Source organism: Podarcis melisellensis (genome assembly GCF_964234715.1).
Source record: "Podarcis melisellensis genome assembly, chromosome: 6".
NCBI classification, from domain to species: domain Eukaryota; kingdom Metazoa; phylum Chordata; class Lepidosauria; order Squamata; family Lacertidae; genus Podarcis; species Podarcis melisellensis.
The window spans coordinates 2,503,482-2,517,762 of NC_138538.1; the positions used below are offsets into that span (position 1 = coordinate 2,503,482).

The 14,281-nt window shown below is 46.8% G+C and overlaps 1 protein-coding gene across 2 annotated transcripts in view; it reads right to left on the reverse strand.

The window, feature by feature from the left end:
- Nucleotides 1-14,281, reverse strand: part of DNMT3B (DNA methyltransferase 3 beta) — a 51,135-nt gene that overhangs the window by 18,635 nt on the left and 18,219 nt on the right. The window contains exons 2-7 of one of the 2 annotated variants that reach the window (XM_081916792.1): nt 10,470-10,614; nt 9,274-9,356; nt 7,927-8,079; nt 4,805-4,954; nt 2,254-2,412; nt 937-1,044 (exon numbers count right to left, since the gene is read on the reverse strand). In XM_081916792.1, coding sequence (XP_081772918.1) covers nt 937-1,044; nt 2,254-2,412; nt 4,805-4,954; nt 7,927-8,079; nt 9,274-9,356; nt 10,470-10,608 — 792 coding nt within the window. In that variant the 5' untranslated portion in view covers nt 10,609-10,614. The remainder of the gene's footprint in view (nt 1-936; nt 1,045-2,253; nt 2,413-4,804; nt 4,955-7,926; nt 8,080-9,273; nt 9,357-10,469; nt 10,615-14,281) is intronic. The other variant, XM_081916793.1, reaches the window with a different exon arrangement.

Sequence of the window (14,281 nt, forward strand, 5' to 3'; positions counted from 1 at the left end):
CCTGGGCTGTCCCTGTTAGGATACTGATGTTCCGTTCCACCTAAACAGATGTGTGGAGCTCTTGTATCTCACATATCTGTTTACATTCCAGCACAGCTTGCTGGGAACTTCCGTTTGTGTATTGTTGTTGTTGTTTAGTCATTTAGTCGTGTCCGACTCTTCGTGACCCCATGGACCAGAGCACGCCAGGCCCTCCTGTCTTCCACTGCCTCCCGCAGTTTGGTCAAACTCAGGTTGGTAGCTTCAAGAACACTATCCAACCATCTCGTCCTCTGTCGTCCCCTTCTCCTTGTGCCCTCCATCTTTCTCATCATCAGGGTCTTTTCCAGGGAGTCTTCTCTTCTCATGAGGTGGCCAAAGTCTTGGAGCCTCAGCTTCAGGATCTGTTCTTCCAGTGAGCACTCAGGGCTGATTTCCTTCAGAATGGAGAGGTTTGATCTTCTTGCAGTCCATGGGACTCTCAAGAGTCTCCTCCAGCACCAGAATTCAAAAGCATCCATTCTTCGGTGATCAGCCTTCTTTATGGTCCAGCTCTTGCTTCCATACATCACTACTTGGAAAACCATAACTTTAACGATACGGACCTTTGTTGGCAAGGTGATGTCTCTCCCTTTGAGGATGCTGTCTAGGTTTGTCATCTGTTAATCTGTTTAACTGTTAATAACTCATTTTCGAATTGCCCCCCTTAAAAATCAAATTGACCCCCTTGTGGGGCATGTGCCCGACATTGGGAACCACAGTTCTACCCTAGGCAATTCAGGAATCACAGCTACACCACAGAGCTTCAGGATGCTTTTACCCTCATGCTTAGAAGATGGACGGGAGAGGTGGAGACCAGGACCCTCCCACTTTTTCCTTGAGAATTTGCATTGTAAGGTTATTCCCGCAGCTCCCTCCTCTGGGTGGAATCGTGCCAGGCCCTGTGCCTGCCCTTACCTCCAAGACGTGAAGGATGGCTTGCCGGTACGAAACCAACTTGTGGAACGTGGTGGAGTTGAAATGCTCCTGGAATGCCAACAGCCCCACCAGTTTGTCTACCGAGACCTGCGGTCAAAACGGTAATAATTTTTTATTTGTACCCCAGCCACCCTGGGCGGCTTCCACAGAGACCAAAAATACACTAAAATGTCACACATTAAAAACTCCCTTGAACAGGGCTGCCTTAAGACGTCTTCTAAATGTCAGGTAGTTGTTTATTGCTTTGACATCTGATGGGAGGGCGTTCCACAGGGCGGGTGCCACTACCGAAAAGGCCCTCTGCCTGGTTCCCTGTAGCTTTGCTTCTCGCAATGAGGGAACCACCGGAAGGCCCTCGGCACTGGACCTCAGTGTCCGGGCTGAACGATGGGGGTGGAGACGCTCCTTCAGGTATACTTGGCCGAGGCCCTTTAGGCAAAGCTCAGCTGCTTTGAGGAACATCACGCACCCACCGCCCCCTGCAAAACTCCTCAAGAGGAGGGAGAGGGGATGCTGGGCTGGGAGGCAGTTACAGGGCCTTTTCGGTCGTGGCTCCGACCTGGTGGAATGCTCTGTCCCAGGAGACCAGGGCCCTTCAGGATTTAACCTCCTTCCATCGGGCCTGTAAGACAGAGCTATTCCGCCTGGCCTTTAATTTGAATTCAGCCTGATCTTTTGTTTCCTTTCTCTTCCCTCCCCCTCCCCTTGTATGAAGATCACCCGCTCTGAGACCCCACAGCTCATTCTCCCCTGCCCTCCTCGCTGGCCCAAGTAGGACCAATTTATCCAGCAAGGCCTGATGATTATCTAACTGATTTTTGAATTTTATTGTTATTCAGGGGCCCCACCATCTGCCATCGTTCCCCCCCAACAAGATGCGAGTAGTCACTTTCATAAGTGCAAAAGGAGGTCTACAAATACTCCTTGTGTCTGTTCCAGTGTCTGAACGACTCAACTCCAGGAATCACGTTTCAAGAAAGGCTCAGAAATGTAGCTCTGGGAAGGACACACAAACACACACCCCAGTACGTATCTGGATTTGAGGACTGAAAAAAATATTGGATTACAGAAGATGGAATGGTTGGATGTTAATGAGTGAACACTATATTTAGCTGCAGGATAGAGTCTTTTTATCTTCTCTCTCTTCTTTCACTTTTTATTTCTTCCTTTATTTCCCATTTTGCTTATTTCTGTCTCTGTTTCTTTTTACACTCTTTCATTTCAGTGTATTATAAAAAAATATACTTTGCCCCCCCCCAGCTTCCATTGGCAGCCCTCCCCCTATTTTCCCCTCACCTCCGAAAACTTTCCATCGCCAAACCACTGGACCCAACGTATCCCAGGGGCCGCCTTGCGGTTGAATGTGGCCCTCCATGACACGACGATGGCGGGCCACCAAGCAAAGCCCCTGATCTTCCCCCAGACGAGCTCGCCGATTCGAAAACCCTTGCTGTCCTGGAAAAAACCAAATGAGATTGAAGATAAGCAAGCGGAAAGAAACAGGCCGCTAACAGGAGTTTTCAGGGAGCCCCTGTGGCCTGTCAGTGGCTCTTGAATCAATGGCTCCATGAACCCCCCAAGGTCACCAACGGTAATAATAATAATAATAATAATAATAATAATAATAATAATAATAATAATATAATTTTTTATTTGTACCCTGCCCATCTGGCTGGGCTTCCCCAGCCACTCTGGGGGCTTCCAACAAACATTAAAAATACATTAAAATGTCACACATTAAAAACTTCCATGAACAGGGCTGCCTTCAGATGTCTTCTAAATGTCAAGTAGTTGTTCTTCTCTTTGACATCTGGTGGGAGGGTGTTCCACAGGGCGGGCGCCACCACCGAGAAGGCCCTCTGCCTGGTTCCCTGTAACCTCACTTCTCGCAGGGAGGGAACCACCAGAAGACCCTCGGCACTGGACTTCAGTGTCTGGGCTGGACGATGGGGGTGGAGATGCTCCTTCAGGTATGCCGGACCGAGGCCATTCAGGGCTTTAAAGGTCAGCACCAACACTTTGAATCGTGCTTGGAAACATACTAGGAACCAATGTAGGTCTTTCAGGACCGGTGTTATGTGGACTTGGTGGCCGCTCCCAGTCACCAGTCTAGCTGCCGCATTCTGGATTAATTGCAGTTTCCGGGTCACCTTCAAAGGTAGCCCCACGTAGAGCACATTGCAGTAGTCCAAGTGGGAGATAACTAGAGCATGCACCACTCTGGCGAGAAAGTCCATGGACAGGTACGGTCTCAGCCTGCGTACCAAACCATATTTGAAACCATTTAACCAACAAAACGCTCCTCTTTTTGAAATCTGGCTGCTGTACATTTAACCTGCCCTCCTGTAGTCGTTTTGCTTCGCTGTTGCCGTCTTTTGAATGTGTTACCCACCCCTGAGAGCAGCGGGAGTCTCCAGTGCAGTTTGCACAGCCACCGTTGTGCCCACCGGCGACTCCAGCAGTGGGATACAATAAATCCACAAGGCTCCAGGGACAGTTTGCTCTCCCTGCTCAGTTCCTGCTCCCACTAGTCACCTGCTTCACGTCTATCTCTGTTTTCAGACATGGCAGCCATTTTGCACAATGAGACGTCCCCCGCGGCAGCCATTTTATGACTGGCGCCCAATGCGCTCTCTCAAGATCCCAGGTGTGCCCCTTGGCCCCCAAAAAGAGACCCCTGAGCTAGAGACTGGGATCAAAATCCTTTTGATAATAAAAACTAAAAAATATATAGTATAGGGCGGTATATAAATTCAATCAATCAATCGATCAATATAATTAATTAATTAGAAAATTAGTCACATAAGTGAAATCCATCTGCAATGCTTTGCCCCAAAACAAGGGCCGGGAGACCCCCAAAAAAGAACTCATGGTGGTGCGGTGGTTAGAGTTCCAGGCGAGAACCAAGGAGAGACCAGGGTTCGAATTCCCACTCAGCAAACGTGAAGCTCACGGTGTGATTTGGGGAGCCAGTCGCTCCCTCTCAGCCTAGCCTACCCTACAGGGTTGTTGTTGGGGTTGAGCTGGAAAGCAACGTAAACCGCTTTCATCTCCATAGAGGAAAAAGTGAGACATCTCCCAATCTATGATTCTAAGGTGCTGCTTTTGACCTTTAAAGCCCTTCACGGCCTAGGACCCTCGTACCTACGGGACCGCCTCTCCCGGTCTGCCCCACAGAGGACCTTAAGGTCCATACATAGCAACACCCTAGTGGTTCCGGGCCCTAAGGAAGTTAGATTGGCTTCAACCAGAACCAGGGCCTTTTCAACACTGGCCCCGGCCTGGTGGAACGCTCTGCCTCATGAGACCAGGACCCTGCAGGATCTGATTTCTTTCCACATGGCCTGTAAGACAGAGTTGTTCTGCCTGGCCTTTGGCTTGGAGCCAATTTGATTCCCTCCCTCTCTTTCTTTTTTCTTTTCCTTCTCCTCCTGCGATGAGGCTACATTTTAATATTTTAATGTTCCATTATTTTAATGTTGTATTTTATTTTTGTTTTTAAGTTGTAATCATTCATCTTGTTTTTATTATTGCTTGTAAGCCGCTCTGAGCCCGGCCTTGGCTGGGGAGGGCGGGGTATAAATAAATTATTATTATTATTATTATTATTATTATTATTATTATTATTATTATTAATGCAATGCATAAATGAAAATAAATAAGGATGCAGGTGGGGTTTTGGTCATTATACTGTAATCTTTCCCCCCAAATAATCCATGTGTGCTGCTCCAGACTGCAACAACCCCTTTTTCTGACCCCCCTGGGTTTCAGAGCTGCCCACCCCCTTGCTAAGCTTCAGCCAGGCAGCCACACCAGCCCCCTCGCCACCAGGCAAAAGCGGCCCCACCTGGTATTCCTCTGCATCTCTCGGGGTCCCTGTCAAGAGGCAGCCATTTGGTACCCCAATATTGCTGCTGCTGCCGCCACTCTGGCCGGACTGCACAAAGTTCTCCTCTGAGTAGTCCACTTGGGCCGATGCAGAGATTCTCCTGGAAAACTGGTAAAGAGGAAGAAAAGAGCTGAGCTCCTTGAGAAAAGAGATGGATGATGCCCACGGGATTTCTGCCAGGCTCGTTTTCGGTGAGGCACCGGTGACACATGTGCAAAAAGGCCCGGCCCCAAAAAACTGGTAGGAACCATTTATGGAGGTACCAGATGGCTAGATGCTAAAGGGAAAAACAACTCTGGGTGAGGTAGAAGGAGGGTTCTAATATGTGCAGGAAAGAAAAAATGGGTTGAGTAAGTGTTTCTAAGGACTGTGGTTTTATGAGAGTGTGGGGTGCTGGGGTGGTTGGATAGAGGATAAACCCCCAAGATGATATCTATTTGGCCATATAGTGTGGGTCCTAATGTAAGGTTACCAGACGTCCCCGTTTCCCAGGGACAGTCCCCAGATTAACAAATCAGTCCTCATACAAAATCTATTGAAGTTGAAAAGTGTCCCTGGATCCATTGAAAAAAATCTGGTAACCTTATCCTAATGGAAATGCTCTCACAAACACCTTGGACTCTGTCCAATAATGAGTTATACAGGGGTACCTCGGGTTACATACGCTTCAGGTTACATATGCTTCAGGTTACAGACTCCGCTAACCTAGAAATAGTACCTCGGGTTAAGAACTTTGCTTCAGGATGAGAACAGAAATCGGGCTCCGGCGGTGCAGCAGCAGCAGGAGGCCCCATTAGCTAAAGTGGTGCTTCAGGTTAAGAACAGTTTCAGGTTAAGTACGGACCTCCGGAACGAATTAAGTACTTAACCTGAGGTACCACTGTATCTGCCCATGCGATGCCCACCTGGTGGAAATTCTAGCTCACATGGCCCTTAAATGTAAAATGTATGATGATCTCCACCAACAATTTCTAGACCATCTATGTACTCCAACATGGAAACCAGAGACGGAAGTTATGCGCTTCTTATTACAGGAAAGAGACCAGGAGCTCACCAAGACAGTAGCCAAGTTCCTCTACAGTGGTGCCCCGCAAGACGAATGCCTCGCAAGACGGAAAACCCGCTAGACGAAAGGGTTTTCCGTTTTGGAGGTGCTTCGCAAAACGAATTTCCTATGGTCTTGCTTCGCAAGACGAAAATGTCTTGCGAGTTCCTGAGGGTTTTTTTTCCTCCCCCCCCCTTTTTCCCAAGCCGCTAAGCCCCTTATCAGCTGCTCCGCTAAGCCGCTTATCAGCTGATCCGCTAAGCCGCTAATGGGCTTGCTTCGCAAGACGGAAAAACCGCAAGACGAAGAGACTCGTGGAACGGATTCTTCTCGTCTTGCGAGGCACCACTGTATTTGATTTTTTGTCACTGAAGCATGCCACAGGATCCTGCCCTTGCTGGAAACCCACAGAGGTGAGGCGGATCGCTCGCCTCTTCTGCCCTTTGGCGGGTGACTGTGTTGTTCGGGTGGCGACAACATCGCATCTATTCTGAATGTATTCTGAATGTTCTTATGTGATGCCAATAAAGGTTACTTGACTTGAGTAATGAGTTATGAAACGAAGCCTGAGCAACGGGGAATTTTGTGTGAAACTCTGTCCTTGAACCCCCATGGGGAATTTCCCCTCGCAATGCTCACGAGGTGGGGAGCATCACAAGGAAATGCATCACCCGTGCATATTATGGTCCAGAAAGCATGGCTGAAAGCTACCTGATGTGTCCAAGCCTCTTCCCTGCTCATGAGGACTAGCGTAATGAGTTTGTGATGGACACATGCCAGCCGGGTTGGAGGAGGATGGGCTGGTCTGACTTCTCCCAATTTGGGATTGTCCGTTAGTTAATGAATTTTGGAAACAGATTGGTATAGAAATATCGGGAATTGTGGGTAGGAAGGTGGAAATATCTAAATTAATGGTTCTTATTAGTCTGAATAGCACTGAGTTAAAAACAAAAGAGGAATGTAAATGGGTAAAATTGATGGTAACTGCAGCCAGACAGGTTATAGCCAGTAATTGGAAAAATGCAGAAGAGCTAAGGGTGAACCAATGGGGGGGGGGACTGAATAATATTATAATTTTAGAATATCTAACTGTGAAGATACACAGAATGAAAGGGTTTAAGGTTAGTGAGAAAGAGCAGGGTTGGTTTGAGAAGATATTGAATTATTTGGGTAGGTTTGAACAATTTGGGGCAATTAAAATGTTAAAAGTTAAATAAACCTTGTGGACGGAGGAATATTAACGTATATTAAATTGTACATATGGTTGATTGAATATGTTATTATTGATTATATGTACCCAATGTATCAGTCGCCTGGGGGTTTCACTGTTTGTGCTTTGGTTGTTGGTAAAAAATAAAAATTGTAAACATTTTTTAAAAAAAGACTTCTCCCAATTTGGAGGTTCAAAGAACTGTCAGCCCAACTATGATCCCCCATCTGCTAAATCAGGGGGTGAAATCTGGGGTGCAACAGCAGATGAGGAGGACTGGCAAAGGGGTCATTTTCCAGCTCACAAGTTGACCAACTCCACTACCAGCATCAGTCATTTAGCGACACAAGCCTCAGACACATTCCAGGACTCGCGCACGCCCTTGCAGCAGACTCCGCAACAGAAGATGCACCCAGAAGAGCATATTTACAACTTTACTCAATGTTGGTCAGAGCAAAGGAAAAACATGACTGCCTGCCTTTGTGTTGAGGCAACAGAGTCGCTAACTGACTGGTGCTGTGTTACGGGAAACCGATGGATCGTCTGGAGATGCCTGTCTCCCGGGCAGTATCCCAACAACAGGTTATGGGCCCAGCACGCTTCCGCTGTACCAGATCTGTTGTCTAAGGTTGTTAACAGAGAACAACGTAAGGTTTATCTACAGAGGTTGCAATTGGGTTGAACCACAGATACTACAGGTTACACAGAAAGGGGGAGGATGTTAGGATATCCAGCTTCCCTCTTCTACCTCAACACATGCTACCATATCCTTAGACCACTGCAGACAGACAGGCAGGCAGACAGACACTGTAACCCAAACCTCACCCTGATTTTGTGTCGCTCCTTGAAGCTCTCCACGCTCTCCACGTCGTCTTTCACATTCTTCTCCTGCGCAACGGGTCCGGCCTGGAAGACGATGCGGGGAGGGGGCTTCTGCCGCAAACTGTTCTCCCAGCCAGCGGATCCGCGCCTCCGCACCTGGGAATCGAAAAGGATTGGTGTCACTCACTGCCCGGGTTTGTCAGGGGCAGTCGGGACAGAGAAAGGTGACAGCCTGCCCTCGTTTCATTGGGGAAGGGGTGACGTGATCCTGCCATCAAAGCTGGCACAGCAATGGAGATTCTGGGGTAGAGCGATGGCCACCAACTGAGACAGCGTGAAAAGAGGATTCGACAGATTCGTGGAAGGCAAAGCTTTCAAGGGCTATTAGCCGCAATGTCTATGTTGAGCCTCCGTTTGTGGAGTCAGCACGCCTTTGAAGCGTCTGGAAATCCAAAGCGGGGAAAACATTGCTGCCCCACTCAGGCCTTGCATTGGGGCACCTGGCTGGTTATGGCTGCCCCCGACAATTTATACCACTGGTTCCCAAAGGGGATGTTGGGATAAGCTGGAGGGTGCTAAGAGGCAAGGGGGCAGCAGGGGGGCATTGGAGGTACCCATGACTATCATGCTTTCATGAAAAATTCCTGCATTGCAAGGGGTCAGACTAGATGATCCTTGTGGTTCCCTCCAACCCTACAAGTCCAAACCCATCAGTTTTGCTGAATTAATTAAACTGAACTGTTTTAATGGGCTTTCGAATGAATGTGCAATTAACTGTTACTGCATTGAACTTTATTATCATATGTGGTGGGAATGTAGAGAAATTTAAAAAAAAATGGGAAATGATATATAGTGAATTGAAGAAAATGTTTAAAATGACATTTGTAAAAAAAAATCAAGAAGCATTTTTGTTAGGGATTGTAGGACAAGACCTGCCAAGGAAAACAAAGAATTTATTTATGTATGCTACAACAGAGGAGTCTTGATAACACAAGGATGGAAGAATGAGGAAACCCAAAAAAAAAGAACAGTGGCAAGAGAAATTGATGAACTATGCAGAGTTGGCTAAATTGACATACAAACTGCGTGATAAGGACAACTGTGACTTCAAAGAAGAATGGGAACTTTTTACAAGTTACTTAATTTTATTGTGCTACTGTTTTCCTTCTACTGGATTGTGCAATCCGCTGTTCTGAGTTACGCTTTTTATAAGGGGGGGTGGGGGGAACAGGGGGTGAGTTTATGGAACCAAAAGACCGGTGGCCCACAAACGTTTTGGGAACCGCTGGTTTGTATTGCGAGCAACTGCTAAACGTGATGTGACATTCAGGGTTTGGAAAAAGATCTCACCTCCTCCTGGCCTTCTTTGGGGACCTCCTCATCCTGTTCCTTCCACTTCGCCTTGCGAGGCACTTTCTCTGCGTCATCGACATCTGCACAACAGGAAATGGGGCCTCAACTCAGCTTCCGCCCATTTGGGCCAAGCCACTAGGGAACCCCCCAACCCACCCCAGAACCTGCTCACCTAATACAGTGGTAAGATACCCCTGCCCGTACGGGCCAGTCATGTCCGACTCTAGGGTTGTGCGCTTATCTCACTCTAGAAGCCGGGAGCCAGCGCTGTCCGGAGACACTTCCAGGTCACGTGGCCAGTGTGACAAGCTGCATCTGGCGAACCAGAGCAGCGCACGGAAACGCCGTTTACCTTCCCGCCAGAGCGGTACCTATTTAACTACTTGCACCCGGGGGTGCTTTCGAACTGCTAGGTTAGCAGGCGCTGGGACCGAACGACGGGAGCTCACCCCGACGCGGGGATTCGAACTGCCGACCATGCAATCAACAAGTCCTAGGCACTGAGGTTTTACCCACAGCGCCACCCGCGTCCCTAATACAGTGGTACCTCGGGTCAAATACTTAATTCGTTCCAGAGGTCCATTCTTAACCTGAAACTGTTCTTAACCTGAAGCACCACTTTAGCTAATGGGGCCTCCTGCCGCTGCTGCACCGCCAGAGCACGATTTCTGTTCTCATCCTGTCCCACTGTACAACTGATAGAATTCTACAGGATGTGACATTAATGTGTGAAAACATACAAGATCCAAGGATCCCAGGTTTGCACCTCCAGGTGCTGGTGATGGGCTTAGGCATCACAACACCATCACAACACCACCGCTGCCACCTAAAGCCCTAGAGCCGTTTCAGTGCCCTCTATTTTTAGTGCCCTTCTGAAAAGCAGGAGCTTCAGCCAGGAGCCAACCGCTGCACCAAGCCTGGCTCCACAGTCTGCTTGGGATATAAATAATAATAATAATAATAATAGATTTATACCTCGCTCTCCCCAGCCAAGACTGGGCTTAGGGAGGCTAACACCAAATATAAAAACAATTGATTGAAATACTGTTTAAAAAACGAGATTAAAATACAACATTAAAATGCAGCCTCATTTCAGTGGAAACTCAATCAAAACTTTTTTGCACCTCCTTAGCCAAAGAGGTGCCAAACCAGCAGCCTCTGTGAGTGAGCAGGAGGCAGACTCCCAAGGGTACCTGCATTCTTCTGCTTCCTTTTGACTTTCAAGGTAGGCTCAGCCTTCTCCTTGGCTGGGTCACCGCAGCTTCCATTGACCAAGACCAGGTTCTCCTCCTCGCTGTCCATCGTCCACTGGACCACCTTCTCCTTCTTCATGTTAACCTGCAGGATGGGAGGGACAGGTGCTTTAGCTGAGATACCTGCATTGCAAAGGGTTGGACTAGATGGCCCCTGCGTGTCCCATCCAACTCTGTGGCCACAGGAGCCTCAGACAGGGCTGCCAAACGTCTGGATTTGCCTGGACATTACCAGCATTTCAGAGGCAGGGGGAATTTCTGAAATGTGGTGCTTTGCCCCTGGCAAAATAAACTAACAAGATTATGTAGAATTAGTGAGACTATCAGCAAGGCTATGAGGCGTTACAGAGGAAAAAATTGCCAGAGAGTGGAATATATACAAAGTCAGTTAAGTTGTGGGTGAACATATCAGATGACACAGCGATTCTTCAAACAGCTCTTGTTTATTCACAGGCCAGAACAGAACTGAGCTGAAGGGCTCAGTCAGCTTGCTTATATAGAGCTCCAGTACAACGTTACTGTAGCAACCTTCTAAAACTATCCAATCACTGAACATCACTTTCGATCCTTCATTTGCATAACTATCTACAGTATCCCCCTGCTGGCCCAGGGTGAGAACTTCAGTACATAACAGAGTCTACGTAAAAGAAATTGTCAAAATATCGATCCGTTGGTAGGTCTTGATTGAGCTTCTGTGTGTAAATAGAAAAACTTGAAAAATCTTTAAGTAAGTTAAATAATAGGGTGAAAACAAAGTTAAGTGCGTATTTCAGGAATTTGACTCGGAACACAATGGGAAGATTGGAAGTCATGTTAAACTGAATTTCAGAAGGATATAAAAAACAAGTCTCAACCAAGGATTGAATGAATGTTTATTTTTATTTTGATAGCAACCTTTATTGATCATTTCTGTTGTACAGTTTTCAAAAAACCAAGAAAGCAAAAAAAAAAAAACTTGTTTCTTTGGCGATTTGGTAAAACACAAAACAAAACGCACCACAATTATTCAGTTCTCCTTTTTAGTTTTATTTAGTTCCGTGCTCACAACCTCTTCCAAATGTGAGTCACCCAAGCAATGGGGGGGGGGGGAGGGAAGACTGTAGCCCCCTAGAGAACAGGCACAGTCAATTTCCAGGGAAAGTATAGTCCTTTGGTTGCATTTAAATGCCGCAGGGTTAAGAACAAGCAACAGTGGAATAGCATTGTCTTGTGGAAAGATTCCCCAGTTTTAAAAAAATCACGTCAATTAAATTTGCATCCAGTTCTAAATATTTCAGCATCTGGGCATGAGGATAGTGGACTCCCTCTCTACACAAAGGAATAAGGAATAAGAAAACGCAGACTGGCTTCCTCTACTGAGGCTTCTCTGCTTAATCCTTTGATGTGCATCTTGCTCTGTATCCACCGAACCCCTTTATAACTGCTTTGTTTGCTTCTCATTATCTACCAGGCATTCACCTCCCATCTGCTCAACATTGCATTGTATCGTCATTATAGAAATGAAACCGTGTGCGCAGTTTATTTTAGTCGTCCCTATAGCTTGTTTCTACAAAACAGGCTGGCTTTCGCAGTTCGTTCTTCTGAATAAATGAAAATTATCTAACCCCCAAAATAAAATTCGAGGCTTTTCTAGGGTAAACTTGTAATCATAGGCAAAACAGTTTGTTTGTTTTTTGCCAACGGCTCATTCTCAATGTAAAATCACATGTAAAAAAAGTCATTGGTGTTCAAAAACAACTATTTTTGCTACACAACCTGACTATACCTCTTCTCTTGGTTTTAATGTATCTACGTGGTGCTTATAGTCAGTTTGTTTGTTTGTTTGTTTGTTTGTTTGTTTGAAGGTTGCTTGGGGATAAAGCAACTGACAAATTTAACAAATAAATAAACACAGTGGCTTTGAACCTGGGTTTCTCCCCAATGCGAGACTCTAACCACTACCCCACATTGTCCTTCCACAGCCCCCACCCAACATTACAGAATAAGAACCACCCAAATATTTATGTGGCCTAAAGTGTGTTGTTGCCCAAGGCAAAAGGTGGGGTGGCACCCTTAGCCCATCATCACAGAATTGTAATAATAATAATAATAATAATAATTTATTATTTATACCCCACCCATCTGGCTGGGTTTCCCCACCCACTCTGGGCAGCTCTCAACAGAATTAAAAGCACAATAAACCATCAAACATTAAAAGCTTCCCTAAAGAGGGCTGCCTTCAGGTGTCTTCTAAAAGTCTGGTGGTAGTTCTTCTCTTTGACATCTGGTGGGAGGGCATTCCACAGGGCTGGTGCCACTACCGAGAAGACCCTCCACCTGGTTCCCTGTAACTTGGCTTCTTGCAGGGAGGGAACCGCCAGAAGGCCCTCGGCGCTGGATCTCTGTGTCCGGGCAGAACAATGGGGGTGGAGACGCTCCTTCAGGTATACAGGACCAAGGCCGTTTAGGGCTTTAAAGGTCAGCACCAACACTTTGAATTGTGCTCAGAAATGTACTGGGAGCCAGTGTAGGTCTTTCAAGACTGGTGTTATGTGGTCTTGGCGGCCGCTCCCAGTCACCAGTCTAGCTGCCGCATTCTGGATTAGTTGCAGTTTCCGGGTCACCTTCAAAGGTAGCCCCACGTAGAGCGCATTGCAGTAGTCGAAGCGAGAGATAACTTGTAGAGTTTGAAGGGCACCCCAAGACTCATCTAGTCTAAACCCCAGCAGTGCACAAACTGGACTGGGCCGGCCACTGAACCTTCAGCGCTGGTGATGGAATAGCCAGAGCAGGGGGGCTCCAAAGGAGCAGCTGGGGGCAGATGCAGCTACTGCCCACCGACCCCCAGCACCTTCTGCCAGATGTTGCACCATCCAGATCTTCCTGGACCTCACGGTTAACTGCATTTTATTTATGTTTTATCATTTCATTTTTATACCGCTCCTCATAACATCCCAGATCCGTTCACAAGATATATAAACTACGAAATAAACGGAACCAAAACAAAACAGACTGAAACCAACAGCAGCAGGAAAATACTTCTTGCAGACTGTTCCCAAAATAAAGTTTGCTCTTTGCCTCACAAAGACCCAAGTCTCTGACCACTTGGCATGCTGGCTGGTCCTGAGGAAAGGAGGCTTCCAACAACCTCAGGTCAGCCACTCTAGTTTTCGAGTAATATATTTAAAAGGTTACAAAGTAATTCAGCCGGGTCTTCCGTCACTCATTTTCACAAATTCCTCATTCTTTCTCCAAACGTGACATACACACATACCATATTGGCATATTTTCTGAACCTTTATTATTATTATTATTATTATTTAAAAAGTGGTCCTCAGTCAAACTGGTGCACATCCACACAAGCCTTTTTGCTCCAGACAAGAGCGAAGCGAGAAAAGTCAAGGAAGGTTTGCAGCTGGAATAATGACAAATGATATCCTCTTCCTCTCTGAGCTAAGCCAACGGCCTAATTTATCAAAGTCCAAGGCGACTTGGCCTCCCAAAGCAATTGTTTTACGTGGGGAGAACAATGTAAAGAGGCACTTTGAAAGGAGTGATAAAATAGATTTTCATTTACAAGGCCAGGGTTAAGTGCGACTCAGGAGCAGGAGGCTTCCTCCCTCGGCTACAGAACCTGCAACGGCAAAGGCTGAGAAAGACAAAGGCTGAATTTATGTGTCCATCTATTCCATTTTCACAACGTCCCCCTAACTGTTAAATTCCACATTATAGCTGAGCTTCCACACAATGCAAAAACCACTTCCAGGCACTGA